The sequence below is a fragment of the Dermochelys coriacea genome, chromosome 6, assembly GCF_009764565.3.
Source record: "Dermochelys coriacea isolate rDerCor1 chromosome 6, rDerCor1.pri.v4, whole genome shotgun sequence".
Taxonomy (NCBI): Eukaryota; Metazoa; Chordata; order Testudines; family Dermochelyidae; genus Dermochelys; species Dermochelys coriacea.
This window is the reverse complement of record NC_050073.1, coordinates 43657391-43675174: the sequence shown is the minus strand read 5'-3', so window position 1 is coordinate 43675174 and position 17784 is coordinate 43657391. Positions and strand designations below refer to the sequence as shown.

At 40.6% G+C, this 17784-nt stretch overlaps 1 protein-coding gene across 4 annotated transcripts in view; it reads right to left on the bottom strand.

Annotated features, from left to right (window-relative positions):
* The window catches only part of NADSYN1 (NAD synthetase 1), a 28572-nt gene that overhangs the window by 10089 nt on the left and 699 nt on the right, over positions 1 to 17784 (bottom strand). For all 4 annotated transcript variants that reach the window (XR_006281922.1, XR_006281923.1, XR_006281921.1 and 1 more), the window contains exons 2-14: positions 17025 to 17085; positions 16399 to 16515; positions 14701 to 14754; positions 14181 to 14270; positions 13548 to 13599; positions 12717 to 12805; positions 8041 to 8158; positions 6759 to 6890; positions 5906 to 5980; positions 5574 to 5698; positions 3041 to 3089; positions 1441 to 1543; positions 43 to 211 (exon numbers count right to left, since the gene is read on the bottom strand). Coding sequence is in view for 1 of the 4 variants with exons in the window: in XM_038405762.2 (XP_038261690.1) it covers positions 43 to 211; positions 1441 to 1543; positions 3041 to 3089; positions 5574 to 5698; positions 5906 to 5980; positions 6759 to 6890; positions 8041 to 8158; positions 12717 to 12805; positions 13548 to 13599; positions 14181 to 14270; positions 14701 to 14754; positions 16399 to 16515; positions 17025 to 17085 (1234 nt within the window). In the remaining 3 variants the exon portion in view is untranslated. The remainder of the gene's footprint in view (positions 1 to 42; positions 212 to 1440; positions 1544 to 3040; positions 3090 to 5573; positions 5699 to 5905; positions 5981 to 6758; positions 6891 to 8040; positions 8159 to 12716; positions 12806 to 13547; positions 13600 to 14180; positions 14271 to 14700; positions 14755 to 16398; positions 16516 to 17024; positions 17086 to 17784) is intronic.

The following is a 17784-nucleotide window of genomic DNA, read 5'->3' as shown; positions in this document are numbered from 1 at the left end:
TAACTGCAACATTATTTAATCCAAGCATTTCTTATTCTATACCTGCCTATTTGCTCAGCCAACAATTTGGCCCTGTTGTATGTATCCTGGGAGGAGTTCTCGCTAGCCATGTAACAAGTGGTGAAGATATGTCCACAGAATTCCTGGGAATCCTCAGGAGTATAGGTCTCATCATTCACTATCCTACGTACATCGGCCAGCACATCTTGATCTGCAGACAATCCAGTAAAAGTAAAAGGAGAAAGGAGATGAATCATCACAGATACCTTGTACTACTGCTAATTATATTTTGCTCTTCCTTAGCACCAATCATTAGAGAATTTCAAAGCACTTTACAATCATAAAGGAACTAAGCCTCACAACAGCCCTTCACAAAATAAGGTATCACTTCATTTGCTGGCATTTCAAACGTTCTCAATTCCCTCAAAGAGAATTATTGAGTTTGCTGCTGGTTTTACATCTATAAATATAAAAAAAAGTTTTGTCCCATGTATTACAAAGAGGCTTCATAAAGGATGAAATGCTAATCCAGTACAAAGGACTAGCTCAAAGTTTATGAACTATTTCAACCCAATTTCAGGGCTTAACTTTCCTTAAGCACATATGTGAGACTTAAGCGCTGCTTAAGAACTGTGCTAGCCGACATACACAGTTGAATTTCACCCAAAATGAATAAACTCTCCCACAATAAACTGGAACACCAGACCCAAACATCCCAAAGTTTGGATGGTAAATCCAAAGAATAATCCAGATCCATGGCTGTGTATTCTATGCATTGCCCATAAGTGAAGACATGCACTACACATGTAGCTACACACAGCAGTGAGAGGCCCTGGCAGTAGAAAGTGGTGGGGAAAGGCTCTGGTAGTTCTCCTCTGCCAGAGCCCTTCCCTGCTGTCATCTCCTGCTGAAGCTCTTCCCCCTTCTCCCCCCATTGCAGCTTTACATTGTGGCAGGGAAAGGCTCTGGCAGCAGGGAGGCAGTGGGACACTACACTGTTAAAAATAGCAGTGTTGACATGGGAGGCACTACTTGGGCGTATAGAGAGTCAAGATTCAGGCATGCTGGGCATTTTATTCTATTCATCTAAGCCATGCCTCACTATTTACACTGCTATTTATGCCCCTGCTAGCAGGCATTCAGCATGTGTACTCCATACGCCATAAGTGTAGACATAGCCCGAGTTTCATAGCTGATCAAACCCCATAAATACAATTTGGAGGATCTTTGAAATCTGGATCCACATTTTGGGTGGGTTTCTCAAAAGGATCTAAGGCAATTAGTTACCACACTCTACTGAAATGTAGGGCCTGATCTCTAATTAAGCACATAACCAGTATGTTGCACCTTATGTACTGTACTAATGGCTAATATTCATTTACCTCTAATCATTAGCAAGCTTGATTACTTTGACAAAGACACACGCACACCCCAACTTACTTCCATTCTTGACTGCAAGGCAAACCTGGCGACACATGGAGTACACAATGCAAGCTGTAGCAGAGCTGTCAATTCCACCACTAAGTGGTAGGAGAAATCCTGCCTTAAACAGCAAACAACGGAAAAAGTTGTGAGAACTGCCATTGTAAAAACGTATTTTACCCTTCAGAAACAATATTTTGAGCCTATTCCTGCGTCCCTCCCTCAGGTGAGTTATGCATGCTCCAGCCAGCAGGGCCAGTCAATTCTAGTATTACTTCATTGGAAAACAGATCTAGCAAAGCATTTCACACCCTTATCACTTTGCATTGGCTAACCAAGCCAAGTCTCAGGTTAAACCCTTTACTCTGACGGCTAGAAAAAGCTGCAGAATAGGTCCTCACTCTCTGGTGTGGTTAAGGAAAGCTAATTAAGAAGGATGGAGTTCTTAGCATCCAATCCACTCTGTTTAATTTGGATCATTGCTTAATGTGATCCTCTTCTTATTTCAAAACACTATCTTTGGAATCAAACTGCTAGTATGTGTGTTTGGCACTTTTCTTTATCCATCTACTTAAAATGGCTTTTGAGAAGATGGAAGGTGCTTTTACCATTTCTGAGAAGGAATGGTAAAAGCAGTTACCTTGTAATGGATGCTGTATGTTTTCTTTATAGTTTCTTTATATATAGTCTCTATTTTTAGAGAGCTGTAACTGACTAGTACTTTTTCATGTGTCTCTGTAGGCTCTCACCTACTACTGAGATTTCATCTGTGCGTTAGCAATGGTTGAATAGGTTGCAGATGCAATAAACTAGTGGTGTGGGTAAATCTTAAATTCCCTGTCCTATTCATCAATAGTTTACATGATAGTTATAGAGAAAGCATGAGTAATACACCTCTCCCCATAACAGCCATAATGGGCACAGTCTTACTCCCATAGAAGTCTATATGAGTTTTCTACTGGATTTCAATGGGTGCGGGAACAAGCCCAGAACTGGCATGAATACAAGCAACACAATTCAGTACTTGTTTGATGTATGGCAGGGATGAAAAGAGGGCTCAAAACCAAGCAGAAGCAAAAAAAAAAAAAAAAGTCAACAGCAACATGAATGCACAAAGAAAACAGATTCATGAATGAAGCTTTTAGAAGGACTTTCTCTTGAGGGATCCTAAACAATCTGGCCAGATTCAGTGCTGATTTACACCCTACACAATTCCATTGAGTTTAATCAGATTGCCAGGGTGTAAGTCAGCAATGAATCTGGTATATTGTTTCTGGATACAGGGCAGAAAGGATGTTTTTATCATGCCATTAAAAGTATGTTGCTTGCAGGAAACTGGAGCACCAACTTAGGTTACCAAAAAAAAAAAAAACCCCCAAAAAAACCCTTTGTCAATGGGAGTTTTGTTATTGAATTTAAAGAAAGCAGGACTGAGCACTAACAGATTTGAAGAGAATGGTTAGACACACCTTGAATAAGTGCTTTAAGTTTGAACTGAAGTTACTAGTGAAAAGTCTCCCCGAATAATCTTGCTCTAAAGAGATTTAGGTAGAGGCAAGCTACCTACACTGTTCTTATCGTTAAAACATAGAAAGACAATGTTGAAAAGAGTTCTTACCTGCTCACTGCGTCTTAAGTAGTCCCAAAGCCAGCATGCAGGGCCAAGGCTGAAAGTTACAAAATACAAATATTAGGGCTGTCGAGAGATTAAAAAAATTAACTGTGATTAACCGTGCTATTAAACAATAATAGAATACCATTTATTTAAATATTTTGGATGTCTTCTACATTTTTAAAAATATCGATTTCAATTACAACACAGAATACAAAGTGTATATTGCTCACTTATATCTATTTTTAACTACAAATATTTGCACTGTAAAAAAACAAAAGAAATAGTATTTTTCAATTCCCCCATTAAAGTATTTTAGTTGAACTTACAAATGTAGAATTATGTACAAAAAAAAATGCATTCAAAAAGAAAACAATGTAAAACTTTAGAGCCTACAAGTCCACTCTGTCCTACTTCACATTCAGCCAACTGCTCAGACAAACAAGCGTGTTTACGTTTGCAGGAGAGAACGCTTTTCGCTTCTTACAACGTCACCTGAAAGTAAGAACAGACATTCGCATGGCACTGTCATAGCCGGCGTCACAAGATATTTACTTGCCAGATGCGCTAAAGATTCGTATGTCCCTTCATGCTTCAACCACCATTCCAATCCAAAGCAGTGTGGACCAACGTATGTTCATTTTCATCGTCTGAGTCAGATGCCACCAGCAGAAGTCTGATTTTCTTTTTTGGTGGTTCAGATTCTGTAGTTTCCGCATCGGCATGTTGCTCTTTTAAGACTTCTGAAAGCATGCTCCTCACCTCATCCCTCTCAGATTTTGAATCACTTCAGATTCTTAAACCCTGGATCAAGTGCTGTAGCTATCTTTACATTGGTACCTTCTTTGCATAAATCTCACATTGGTACCTTCTTTGCATTTTGTCAAATCTGCAGTGAAAGTGCTCTTAAGAACATAAGAACGGCCATACTATGTCAGACCAAAGGTCCATCTAGCCCATTATCCTGTCTACTGACAGTGGCCAATGCCGGGTGCCCTAGAGGGAGTGAACCTAACAGATAATGATCTAGTGATCTCTCTCCTGCCATCCATCTCCACCCTCTGACAAAGAGAGGCTAAGGACACCATTGCTTACCCAATGAACAAAATGCTGAGTCATCATCCAAGGCCTCTACAACATGAAATACATGGCAAAATGTGGGTAAAACAGAGCAGGAGACATACAATTCTCCCCCAAGGAGTTCAGTCACAAATTTAATTAACGCATTATTTTTTTAACATGCGTCATCAGCATGGAAACATGTCGCCTGGAATGGTGGCCGAAGCATGAAGGGGCATATGAATGTTTAGCACAGGAGTGGCCAATCTGAGCCTGAGAAGGAGCCAGAATTTACCAATGTACATTGCCAAAGAGCCACAGTAATATGTCAGCAGCCACCCCCATCCACTAACTCCCTCCAGCCCCCAGCGCCTCCCGCCCACCAGCAGCCCTGCCAATCAGCACCTCCCCCTCCCTCCCAACCACTGCAATCAGCTGTTTTGCAGTGTGCAGAAGGCTCTGGTGCGGAGCAGGGAGGAGCGAGAGCATAGCAGGCTCGGGGGAAGAGGCAGGGGCCTTGGGGAAAGGGGTGGAGTGGTGGCAGGATCTGGGGCAGAGCAGGGGGTTGAGCACCCCACAGCACACTGGAAAGTTAGCATCTGTAGCTCCAGTCTTTGAGTCAGTGCCTACGGAAGGAGGTGCATATTAACCTCTGAAGAACCGCATGTGGCTCCAGAGCCACAGATTGACCACCCCTGGTTTAGCATATCTGACATGTAAATACCTTGCAATGCAGGCTACAAAAGTGCCATGGAAACACCTGTTCTCACTTTCAGGTGACATTGTAAGTAAAACACAGGCAGCATTATCTCCTGTAAATGTAAACAAACTTGTTTGTCTTAGCCATTGGCTGAACTTGAAGTAGGACTGAGCGGACTTATAGGCGATAAAGTTTTAAATTGTTTTGTTTTTGAATGCAGTTATGTAACAAAAAAAAAATCTACATTTGTAAGTTGCACTTTCACGATAAAGAGATCACACTACAGTACTTGTATGAGGGGAATTGAAAAATACTATTTTATCATTGTTAGAGTGCAAATATTTGTAATAAAAAATAAAATATAGTGAGCACTGTACACTTTGTATTCTGTTGTAATTGAAATAAATATATTTTAAAATGTAGAAAAACATCCAAAAATATTTAATACATTTCAATTGGTATTCTATTGTTTAACAGTGCAATTAATCGCAATTAACTTTTTTAATCACAATTAATTTTTTGAGTTAATCACGTGAGTTAACTGCGATTAATCAACAGCCCTAATAAATAAGTCCAGAACTGTTATAAGATAAGAACTATTTCATATTTTAAAATCCATCTTTATTGATCTCCTTTGTTTAGACACTTCCCCACGAGGACTTTACACACCATCAAGAAATAATTTTAGTCTCCAAATGTTTTTAACCTTACCAATAAACTATGCAACAGACTATATTTTTATTTTGAGTAAATTCATTTCCCCACCTCATTTATGCCTACCAGATTTCTTCCTCAGGACTATGATATATCCACTGGATTGGCTCACAGGTAGGTACACGTATATCATCAGAACACGACAGAGCAAAATTCACTTTTATTCTGGGATAGGAATTCACTTTGCTTGCCTAATTAATAGAATAGAAAATTTGGGAAGTCATCAGTTTTAATGTAGCATTTATCTATAAAAGCATGTTCACAGATAATACTGGAATACTGCAGAAACCAAAGTATTTCAACAGTCTCTCTTTCAGTAATTGAAAATGTGTTGACTCAATGACTTATTGAAATTCATCAAAAAGAGCACAAGTTCAACACATTTGAAGAATGCTTACCTCTAGGTTACGACATGAAATTTCTGCCCTATAACTTCGAACGTCTTCCAAATCCAGTGTAGCAACCAAGACTTCCTGGGGAAAGGCATTTAAAATTAGACCTCTGACACAGGTACAGAAAGGCTTTTCAAACCCAAATGTACGGTACAAAGAGCTGTTTAAAAAGGGATACAGCCATTTCCACTGTAGATATTTCCTGCTCAATCTACTCATGAGCGAAAGACCAGTGACTTCAATAGGATTCCTCATATAAATTAAATATGAACAATGTATATTGAATGCACTGGACAATAGACTATCCCACAATCCCTACATGAGAAAGTTCATACTGACTTAACAAATTTCTTGTTTGCATAACGGTTTGCAAAATTGAGCCTATAATTATTATACTCTAATTGACACCTTTGTGTCCAATTGCTTAAATAAGCATATATAAACCAACAAGGCCTGCTCCTCACCACAATATCCAAACCTCCAGGCCTCAGCTACATGAGGCTTTTCAGAAATTCTTCCCCTCCTGCAGCTCCATCACTGCAGACAAAAAAAGAAGTGCTAGTGTAGATTGGGGGCAGGCAATTATTTTACCAATGTGACATCTAGACCCCCGTGGAGCAGGGTTGGATAACTTGGTAAAAAAAAAAAAACTTGCTTGGTCTACATTAGGGCATCCAGCCTCCCTAGCACCAATGGAATTGCACCTGTGCTAGACCAATGGGGGGAGAATTTCTGAAAAGACTCAGCATAGAAGCAGTCCCACTGACTTCACCTTGCAACAAAAGGATAGCAATGCCAGGCTGAGGGAGACCAAGGAGCAAAATGAATCTCACAATGTCAGTCAGCCTGTGTTTATTACCACATCATTCAGTGAAAACTGGGATCCTTGAGCAATAGTGTCTCCATTCATAGAAATCATGGCACAACCATCATAGTACAGACGATCACCATCACAGCCTTTCTGATTGGCTAAGACATAAATCCCACCATTCTAAGAAGAAAAAAATATATTATTTTTTTTTCCAAATATAACAGTTTGAAAACTATGGAATGCTAAAAGGCAAACTACTGGTTTCTTTTGACCCCACCCCCAAAGTCCACTCTCCATCTTTACATTGTGGCTAATTTAGGGACCATTCCTTTCTTTTCATTTGAAAAAAGTGCTCAGCACTTTGTAGGGCCCTGTGAAAACAAATAATACAAAACACTGGCTACATGTGTTACATCTCCCTCAGATGGCTGTTACTGCCAGATGGAGTTGCCCCTTTAGTTCAAGTAGTAGAGGCCTATACTTTAGAACTGAAATTCAAAATTCAGAATGTGGGGGTGTTGCAAAAATAACAACAATTCTTTATAACAGAGGGCTTGGCAAAGTGAGGAAGAAATTATGTTTGGATGTCTTGGGGCACACCTGACATTGTTAAGCAAGCAAAGCATGTTAAATTACTATGAAGAGACAATCATACACATAGTAATCACTTTTCATGGCTTAGCTTGCCATTCACTGGCTTGCTTCCCCCCCCATCTCTATTAAAAACAAATCTAGTTTTTGCCTAATTACTGAATATGTATTTTTTCTTTTAAAATAAGGTGAGTTTTAGATATAGAAAAATGCAAAACATCCGAACATCTTATTTTTTTTTTTAAATAATTTGCTTGAGAAAAAAATCATCATCTTGCTACTCTCCACTGCAGTTATAAACCTCTGAAGGCAAAAGGATAAGGTGAGGTGGCATAAAGTGGATAAAACATTTCATGCTTTCAACAGTAAAATAATTAATCACTTTGAATGGTGGTTTCGTCTCTTTATTGTTATAGTTTTTTGTTTGTTTGTTTTTTTAAAAAGGAACCAAGATAGAGAATAATCAAAGGCGCCCATTCTTTGGATCTCACATCCCTGGGGCTTGGTTTAATTAAATACATCCTGGTTTAAGATTTTGCTGACTCTCCTTTGTAGATATATATACATAGATCATATATATATATATATGAAAAGAAGATGAGAGATTTAGCTTTCCAATGCCATCAAGCCTAATTACTAGCACAGGCAGGCAACACTATGCCCTGTCAGGGTGGAGGAGACTACCCTGAAAAACTGGGCTAAGTAATGAAGAGATGAGTTGGTCTTTAAAAAGACCTACCTTTGCTGTTGCAGAATTTACCACATTCACACGGGTGTGAGCTTTCCGCAGTACATGGTGACTCCCTGACGAATTAGTGAAGATCTCCACCCCATCAAGCCCCATTTCAATATGAGGGCTGTAAAAATAAGAAACAGTACAATACTCGTCTGGCATTTCCTCTGTGTCACTTAAAATTAGTGGCAACTAATGACAACACTTTGCCATGCTAGAGTAGTCCACTGCCAGTTTAATACTTGTCTTGGTTAGTTCAAATAATGGAAATATTTGCTAAAGCATCATATTTATTTCCCTCCATTGCTCTGTTCCTTTGTCATGGATGGATTGGTTCCCAGAGAAAAGGAGGGGCTTTGATCATCCTCCTTTAGGTTATCAAATGCCATCCTTCTAATTCAAAGGAAGTCACCTGTTCATATATCTGAATATCTTGATCCCAGCGAAGCAAAAAGATAAGATGATCCTTCTTTGAGACGAAAGAAGATTTCTAACTTTGAGGGAATTAAAGCATTCCTCCAAGGTCCATAGGTCTATTCTCTCCTTCTCAGCAAACCCCACAGCACAAATAGATCGACGACAGTCACATGACATGGAGATGAGAAAACGAGCATGTTGCATTTTTTAAAAAATTATTTTTATAGGAAATTGGTTGAAAATATACTGATATTAAAAGGACAATCAAACACATCTTTGAAAATTTTGCACCTTCTATAGCTACAAGGAACAAAGGATGATTAGAACTGAAAAAGTTAGAGAAACATTTACATTTTTTTCCTATTTGTTTAATTTATGCATCTGACAGCATTTTGTATTATAGTCAGTTTCACCGTTTCCCCTGCATGTCAATTAGTTCCCCAATCCTGCCTGCTAATCTGAAAAGACCAGGACCCTAGGTAGTTTCTCCCTTGTAAAGAATTTTAAACCTCTACAGGAGAGCAGAAAAAACTCTTATAAAAAAGTCTAAGGAATTTAAAAATTAAAACAACAGAATTCAGGACACACTATTTAAAGGGCACTTAACTGTGCACTGGAATTTACTTTCCCCATAAGCAGGAAAGAAATTTCCAGAGTCTCAACTGAATACCCTTTAAATAGTATGTCTTGAATTTTGCATGTCCTGAGTTAGCTTCAGCTATTTCACTATGCACTGCCTGCACTATTAAATTTAAAAAAAATAAAACTGATCATTAAAAATTAATAAAACCTAAATTAAAGAGTGAATAATACACCTGTAGGTGAGTGTGCAAGTGATATCATGAGGGAGGTAAAATTCTGCAGTGTGGAAATTAGTTAGGTTCTCTGAATATGGAACAATGATTGGGAGTCTCCTTTGCAGATAAGTGGCCTGATAGTGATCTCACTTACACCACTGTGATGTTAAAGAATTTCTCTTGATTTACACCAATGTAAGTAACACCACTATTAGGCTCATCATTCGAGTGTGACATTCTATACCTTGGGGGAATGTGCTGTAATCCCTATATTCCTCATTTTCATACAATTGTGATCTTACGTATAAAGCATGCCTTGTAAGGTATCAGGGGAAAAATTATCATCTGCTCGATCCATTTCTCTATCCATATATGTATATCATTAATTCATATGAAGTTATGAGAATTGTGTTGTATGGTGGTCACTAAAGCATGCTGTAAATTGGGGAAACAGCCAGACATTAGCTCCCCAGAGGCAACAGCAAGGAAAGTAACCAACGCCCAGGGTGTCAAGCAAGGGAGCTACAATGCAATGACTCACCTGCACGAGACCACACCAGGGAAATTGATCAACCTTGCTTGAAAAGACTAAGGGCATGGCTACACTGGAAACTTTCAAAGCGCTGCTGTGGGAGCACTCCCACGGCAGCGCTTTGAAGTGTGAGTGTGGTCGCGCACGAGCACTGTGAGAAAACTCTCCCAGCGCTTCTGGTAATCCACCTTCACGAGGCGATTAGCTCAAAGCGCTGGGAGCACGGCTCCCAGCGCTCGGAACCTGTCCACACTAGCGCTTTAAAGCACTCAGATTTGTTGAGATCAGGGGGGTGATTTTTCGCACCCCTGAGCCAGCAAGTTAGAGCACTATAAAATGTAAGTGTAGACAAGCCCTAATGCTCACCTGACTCTGGGGGGAGTGGAAGGGAGCGGCAAAGCCAAGAGGGAGGAAAGGACAAGATAAAAGGGAGAGACATTTGCCATTCTGCTCTCTTTCTTCCACCCACAGACACCACAAAGCAACTGAAGCGCTGATCAAAGGGGAGAGCCTGACTGAAGAGCAGCCAGCCTATGGTGAGAACCATCTAAGTTTGTAAGGACACTGAAAGTGTTAAGATCAACATTAAGAATGCGTTTTGCTTTTATTTCGTTTGACCACATCTGATTTCTTATGCTTTGATTTATAATCACTTTAAATCTATCTTCATAGTTAATAAATCTGTTTGTTTATTCTACCTGAAGCAGTGCATTTGGTTTGAAGCTTGTCAAAGACTCCCTTTGGGAGAACAAGCCTGGTACATATCAATTTCTTTGATAAATTGACGAGCTTATATAAGCTTGCAGCGTCCAGAGGGCATAACTGGATGCTGCAAGACGTAGGTTCCTATGGTTGTTTCTGGGACTGGAGATATTGGCTAGTGTCATTCACTTGCAAGTAGCTGGGAGCAGCTTACATGCCAGAAGCTGTGCATGAACAGCCCAGGACTGGGGGTTCTCACAGCAGAGCAGGGTAAGGCTGGTTCCCAGAGTCAAGGACTGGAGTGACCTAGCAGATCACTGGTCTAGATAACACCAGGTGGGAACATTGCAATGAGTATCTTTCCTAATTCTACAAAAGACACACAAAACCATAGTGCAAAGGTTTGGTTCCATACGTATTATCCTGGAAGACACTGTAGTACAATGAAACTCCTGATACATAAACTGATTAATTAAAACTCTCAGGTTTATCTGTCATCCCAAGGAGTGACTTGGGCACACAGAGTTCTCAACACTGAAACTGTAATACATAAAAATTCGACAAAATTCTTTGTCCCATTTACTTAGACCCCTGCCCCACATGCATTTCTTGCTCCTTGTTATGTTTTGATAATCCAAGTTATGCCGGTACTGTCTGAAAGATTTTTTTCCATAGAAGAACATTAACTGAGCTTTGCAGAGGCACCTCTCCTTCTGGCAGCTTCAGGAAACGTTTCATTCTGTTTTTCATTCATCTCTTTGTCTTCACAGAATCATAGAATATCAGGGTTGGAAAGGACTTCAGGAGGTCATCTAGTCCAACCCCCTGCTCAAAGCAGGACCAATCCCCAACTAAATCATCCCAGCCAGGGCTTTGTCAAACCTAACCTTAAAAACCTCTAAGGAAGGAGATTCCACCACCTCCCTAGGTAGTGCATTCACCACACTTCACCTCCCTCCTAGTGAAAAAGTTTTTCCTAATATCCAACCTAAACCTCCCTCACTGCAACTTGAGACCATTGCTTCTTGTTCTGTCATCTGTACCGCAGAGAACAATCTAGATCCATCCTCTTTGGAACCCCATTTCAGGTAGTTGAAAGCAGCTATCAAATCCCCCCTCATTCTTCTCTTCTGCAGACTAAATAATCCCAGTTCCCTCAGCCTCTCCTCATGTGCTCCAGCCCCCTAATCATTTTTGTTGCCCTCCACTGGACTCTTTCCAATTTTTTCACATCTTTCTTGTACTGTGGGGCCCAAAACTGGACTCCAGATGAAGTACTCCAGATGAAGCCTCACCAATGCCGAATAGAGGGGAATGATCACATACCTCAATCTGCTGGCAATGCTCCTACTTATGTAGCTCAAAATACCGTTAGCCTTCTTGGCAACAAGGGCACACTGTTGACTCATATCCAGCTTCTTGTCCACTGTAACCCCTAGGTCCTTTTCCACAGAACTGCTACATAGCCACTCGGTCCCTAGTCTGTAGCGGTGCATGGGATTCTTCCATCCTATGTGCAGGACTCTGCACTTGTCCTAAGTGCAGGATTCTGCACTCATCACATTTCTTTTGGCCCAATCCTCTAATTTGTCAAGGTCCCTCTGTATCCTATCCCTACCATCCAGCATATATACCACTCCTCCCAGTTTAGTGTCATCTGCAAACTTTCTGAGGGTGCAATCCACACCATCCTCCAGATCATTAATGAAGATATTGAACAAAACCAGCCCCAGGATCGACCCTTGGGACACTCCGCTTGATACCGGCTGCCAATTAGACATGGAGCCATTGATCACTACCCATTGAGCCCAATGATCTAGCCAGCTTTCTATCCACCTTATAGTCCATTCATCCAGCCCATACTACTTTAACTTGCTGGCAAGAATACCGTGGGAGACCGTATCAAAAGCTTTGCTAAAGTCAAGGAATAACATGTCTACTGCTTTCCCCTCATCCACAGAGCCAGTTATCTCATCATAGAAGGCAATTAGGTTAGTCAGGCATGACTTCCCCTTGCTGAATCCATGCTGACTGATCCTGATCACTTTCCTCTCTTCTAAGTGCTTCAGAATTGATTCCTTGAGGACCTGCTCCATGATTTTTCCAGGGACTGAGGTGAGGCTGACTGGCCTGTAGTTCCCCGGACACTCCTCCTGCCCTTTTTTAAAGATGGGACTACATTAGCTTTTTTCCAGTCATCCGGGACCTCCCCCGATCACCATGAGTTTTCTTACCTTTTTGGTGCCCACAGCTCTTCACAGATTTCACTCCCGAGGCATGTATCTTTGGTTGCTAGCACTGCATCACCAAAAGGAACAGTTTCCTGAGGTAAACAGAGAACACAGACATGCATGTTTAACAGGGGGCATGGTCTTATAGAAGTTAAAAAAGTAATTCCCAAAAAATAAAAATATCGAACTACATAAAATTAGTATCAAAGCAAAAGCACAATGCACATTCTCTAATCTCAAACTGATTTTACTTCGAGATAGGCCCAAACTGAAAAATCCAGATCAGGTTCTTACCTCTCCCAGAGTTCCAGTGGTGTTAGGAGCTCGAGTTTTGGTTCAGGCCCATCTCTTTTTAATTAAAGATCCTTAAAAACAGGAGTAGCCCATGCAGTTCTAGAAGCCACCCTCAGATTTAACAAAAAGGTGTGGCAATAAGTCAGAGCTGTCTACTTAGATCAAGATGGAGCACTTTGTGCTGTAATATGCAACTGTTGCAGGTTGCACCTGTGCATGAAGCAAGGAGAAAAATCTGTTCTATTTTGGAAAATTCAGGTATGATCCTCCAGCTCCTGGTAAGCAGCCAACGTGATCCTCGTTGGGCAAACTTTGGACCCTCTTGCCTTGCCGCAGAACATTAACATTTAAGTAAATAAAGCTAAATTATTCACTCATTCCCACAAATAACTCAAACTTCACTGAAACCACTGAATTTGCACTGTTGTGACTGACAGCCAAATTTGGCCTAACAGTTTTTACTGTCATTAAGTTATTTTTGATTAAGTTATGCCTAGTTGACACTAAAACAAGATCAGAAAACATATTCCTTAAACTCACCTGTCCTGTCACCTCCTGTATCATCCTGGGGAGAAAATATTCTTCCACAAACCTAAAACAATTATACAAAACAGCAATGCTCAGAAATAAATTTTCTGCTTTAACTCAATGCTATAGTCAATGCTAACCTGATGTTTCATAGAATTCAAGGTCAGGAGGGACCATTATATCAATGCACGTGGATTGTGCTCCAAGGCGGCCAGAAATCCATGCTCTATTCTTGAGGTAGAATCTTAAGTAAACATCTAGAGAAGATACCCAGCTGGAGGTGGGTTTAGATCCCTAAACAGGCTGGGACCCTTCCAACCTTAGACTCCATGGAAAGGCTTCTGCTTGGTCTGAAGGCAGTCAGGAGAAGCGGTATGAAGGGGAAGGGCACTGCCATATTGGCAGCAGATTCTCTCTTCTTTAAAGAGCCTCCCCTCCATGCATGGCTGTATGGGATACAAGTTTAGTCCTATTTAAAGAGCTTTCTAAATGAAATACCATTAGGTAGCTTAAATTAATTTCCCTGGCTGCTGAACCTGCAGTAGAAATAATGAATTGGCATGGGGATTTCAATCCCTTTGCTGTGACTGCAATGGCAAATCCACGCTTTTTAGCAGCCTCAGTAGTACACTGTACACAGCCCACCGTGCTCTGTTCCATGGGGTAAACCATCGAAGTTCCCTGTAATTTCCTGTATTTGCCAGTATCATCTTTGGCCTGATCAGAAGAATTTTCCTTTAAAAAAAAAAGGGGGGGGGGGAGAGGGTTTAAGTACTTACACTGCAGCAAAGTATTAAGAAATGCCAAGTTTCTATTTATTTTTTCGAGTATGTTTACTTTGCATATTTGACAGCAATTTGTATACAGTCATTTTCACTGTTTCCCCTTGCATAGTCTGCCTGTTTCAGCTTCCTCTCTTGGCTTTGTAGGTCCGTCACACAGCAGTGGGAATTTTTGATGTTTACATTAAAAAGTAAGATGCGATTGTAAATAGAAAGTTCACAAAAATTGCCCATTTCTTTGAAATTAACAGGTATGAAGCTGGTATTGCCCCTTTAAATATAAATGTGTTGCTATATGATTTGTTTTCGATTGATAACTATATACCAAGAAGTTAACCTAACCTGTGACTATAAAAGGTATTATCTAGATAAGAAATACATACTTGTTTAAAAAGATCACTCTACAGTTGTAGCGAACATTTCTGCACATAACAGGCCTGTACAAAAAAAAAAAAAATCAGTGTTACCTGAAGCTAAGCTCATTAAATAAAACAAGCTGATTATTGAAAAACACTCAAATGAAAAATATCTACCACATTACAGGAGATCTGCTGTAAATGTGATATATATTTTAGCTTCCTTTGCCACATTTGACTTGTGTGTTACCTCCAGCTGTGTCAACAGAGTAGAAAAGCTGACCTTATATATTTAATTTTAAAATGATGCAATTCAGAACCACTTAACCTAATACAGGAAATCTGACGAGGGATCAGCACATAATTGAAAACATTTTCCCTAATGTCAATGCAAGGTTGCTTCTATTCATGAAAGTAGTTTCTCTGTGATAGCTAGTTAGGATCATAAAGCCCTTGACATACATTTATAAATAGAGCCTCAACATTCCTGGGATAGATGCAAGTATTAATCCCATTGGACAGATGAGTAAACTGAGATGCAGAAAGGTTGAAAGAATTGCATATGATCACACAATGAGTCCATGATCACCTAGAAATAGAACCCAGACTTTTCGTTTCCCAAGAGTATGCTCTAAATCCTAGTGATCCTTCCACTCAAATCTCTTTAAAAAAAAAGAATCATCAGAAATCTCTTTTTTTCTTCTGGATACAAACTGGGTCGTTTCACTATTTTTAAGTTTGAAAAATAAAAACCCCAGTTTTTTATTTTTTACTTTCATACTACAGCTCTTCCCATGTAAAAACTTCATGTGCAGGAGCAAAGCTCCTGGTACTGGACAACAACATTAAATACAGAAGACAAGTTTTCAAAAGTGCCTTTGGGACTCAGGAGCCCATTTTTAAAATAACTTAGGTACTTTGAAGCCTGTATCACTTTTCAAAGTGGGGCTTAGGAGTCTAAGTCATTAAGGCACTATTGAAACATTTTCCTATCTACACCTACAACTAAGGTCAACTAGCTACATCATTTAGGGCTATGAAAAATTTCACATCCCATTCAATGTAATTAGGTCAACCTAACCCTCACCGTATACCCTTCCATCGACCAAACTACCATCTCTTGATGGAGTGGATTTACTAAAGCAACTGAAAACCCCTTTCTGTTGCTGTATTAAGTGTCTATGCTACAGTGCTAAGCAATGCTATGACTGGGCCACTGTAGCTCTAGAGTCCTTGCTATCCAGTAGTGCAGGGGTGGCCAACCTGTGGCTTCGGAGCCATATGCGGCTCTTCAGGAAGTTAATATGCAGCTCCTTGTATAGGCACCGACTCCGGGGCTGGAACTACAGGCGCCAACTTTCCAATGTGCCAGAGGTTGCTCAACTGCTCAACCCCTGGCTCTGCCACAGGCCCTGCCCCCACTCCACCCCTTCCCACCCTCTTCCCTGAGCCTGCCGTGCCCTCGCTCCTTCCCCTTCCCTCCCAGAGCCTCCTGCCTGCCACAAAACAGCTGATCAGGAGGTACGGGGAGGGAGGGGGAGGCGCTGATTGGTGGGGCTGTGGGTGGGCGGGAGGCGCTAGGAGCAGGGGTGGGAGCTAGTGATGTATAAATTCTGTCTCCTTCTCAGGATCAAGTTGGCCACCTCTGCAGTAGTGTCTACTCAGGCACCCAGGTCAGCTTTTCCCAATACAGCTACCTCTTCAAAATAAGTACACAACACTTACATTCCCACGTCACAGATGATGTCTTGAGTGGCAGGAGATTCCAAAAGCTTTGCCAGAACTTCAAATGAATGTAAGAGTGTATCGGACTCATAATAGTGATCTGAACAGCCATAGCCACTGTGTACAAAAAGTTACAAAGCAAAAAATTCAAGTGGCCACTGCCACTTAAAATAAAATAAATAAAAACAACCTCCCAAACCTATGGAAATTGCACAGAGTACAAACAAACTATATAGTTTACCATTTACATTGACAGCATATAAAATTCTACAGTATTGTTGTTGAAGTATTCTTTTTCACAAAAAATAACATGCTTTAAACTAAGGACAGAACTGAACATTACATTTACCATCTGGAATTTTCATTATAATACACTTAATAATTGATGCCACTGGAAGTTGTAAAACAAAGGACCCAATCCTCCACCCTTCACGACCATTAACACATTTTGGCTCTTAAAGCCAACCCTGGGGTTTAAACTGCAATTTGCATACTATTACACAGAGTATTCTGCATTACGATTTGTTCTTGACCATTCATTGTTGTTTAGTTATTCTGTTGATGAGCAATATACACTTCTCCCCCTTGAAAAGATACCAAAAATACAGTAATTAAGATGGTCTCACCAAATTTCAAGCTCTGGTCCAAGTCTGTATCTTGCTCCTTTGTATTTTGCTATTTCAATACCTATAAAATGGTGGGGGGGGGGGGAAGATGAGTCCATTCTAAACAGAAAACATTAAATGGTAATCTAACCTGTCAGCGTGCAGAGGGGATCCTAGTATTGGACATACAGTCCCAGGTTGGTTTTAATAGTCTCCATCCATATAACAGTGTCATCCTGTAATCTTTTAGTCCTTTTGAAGTGTCACTATCCTTTGCGGCTCAAGTTTATTTAGAGGCAGATTTTTCAGAAGAGCTCAGTTTCCATTTAGCACCTTAACAAAATGGCCAGATTTTCAAAAGCGCTTAGCAATAACCATTCATTTACATACCTAACTGGGAGCAGAGCTCTTTTGAAAATCTAGCAGTACAGCAAGGGAATAAGAGCCTTATAATGAAAAAGGGAAGCTAAAGTATAAAGAAATGGGTCAGAAGGGGCTTTACAAACTGAAGCAATGGTTCGGTGCAGTGACTGCTACACACATGAGGCTGCAGCAGCTCCTCCACACAACTATCCCATACTGGGAGAGCTCCACAGGTGCAAGAACAAGGAAACAGGCCTTGCACAACAGATCACCTCCTGGAAAAGCAGGGCTGAAAATCTACTGGGCGAACACTGATACTGGCTTGACCACTGAGAGCTTCAGCTGCCTCTGTGCACTGCCACAAAGGAGGGCATCATAGAGGCAATCTCTGAGCTGCTCAGAAAGGGTCCTTTCTGCC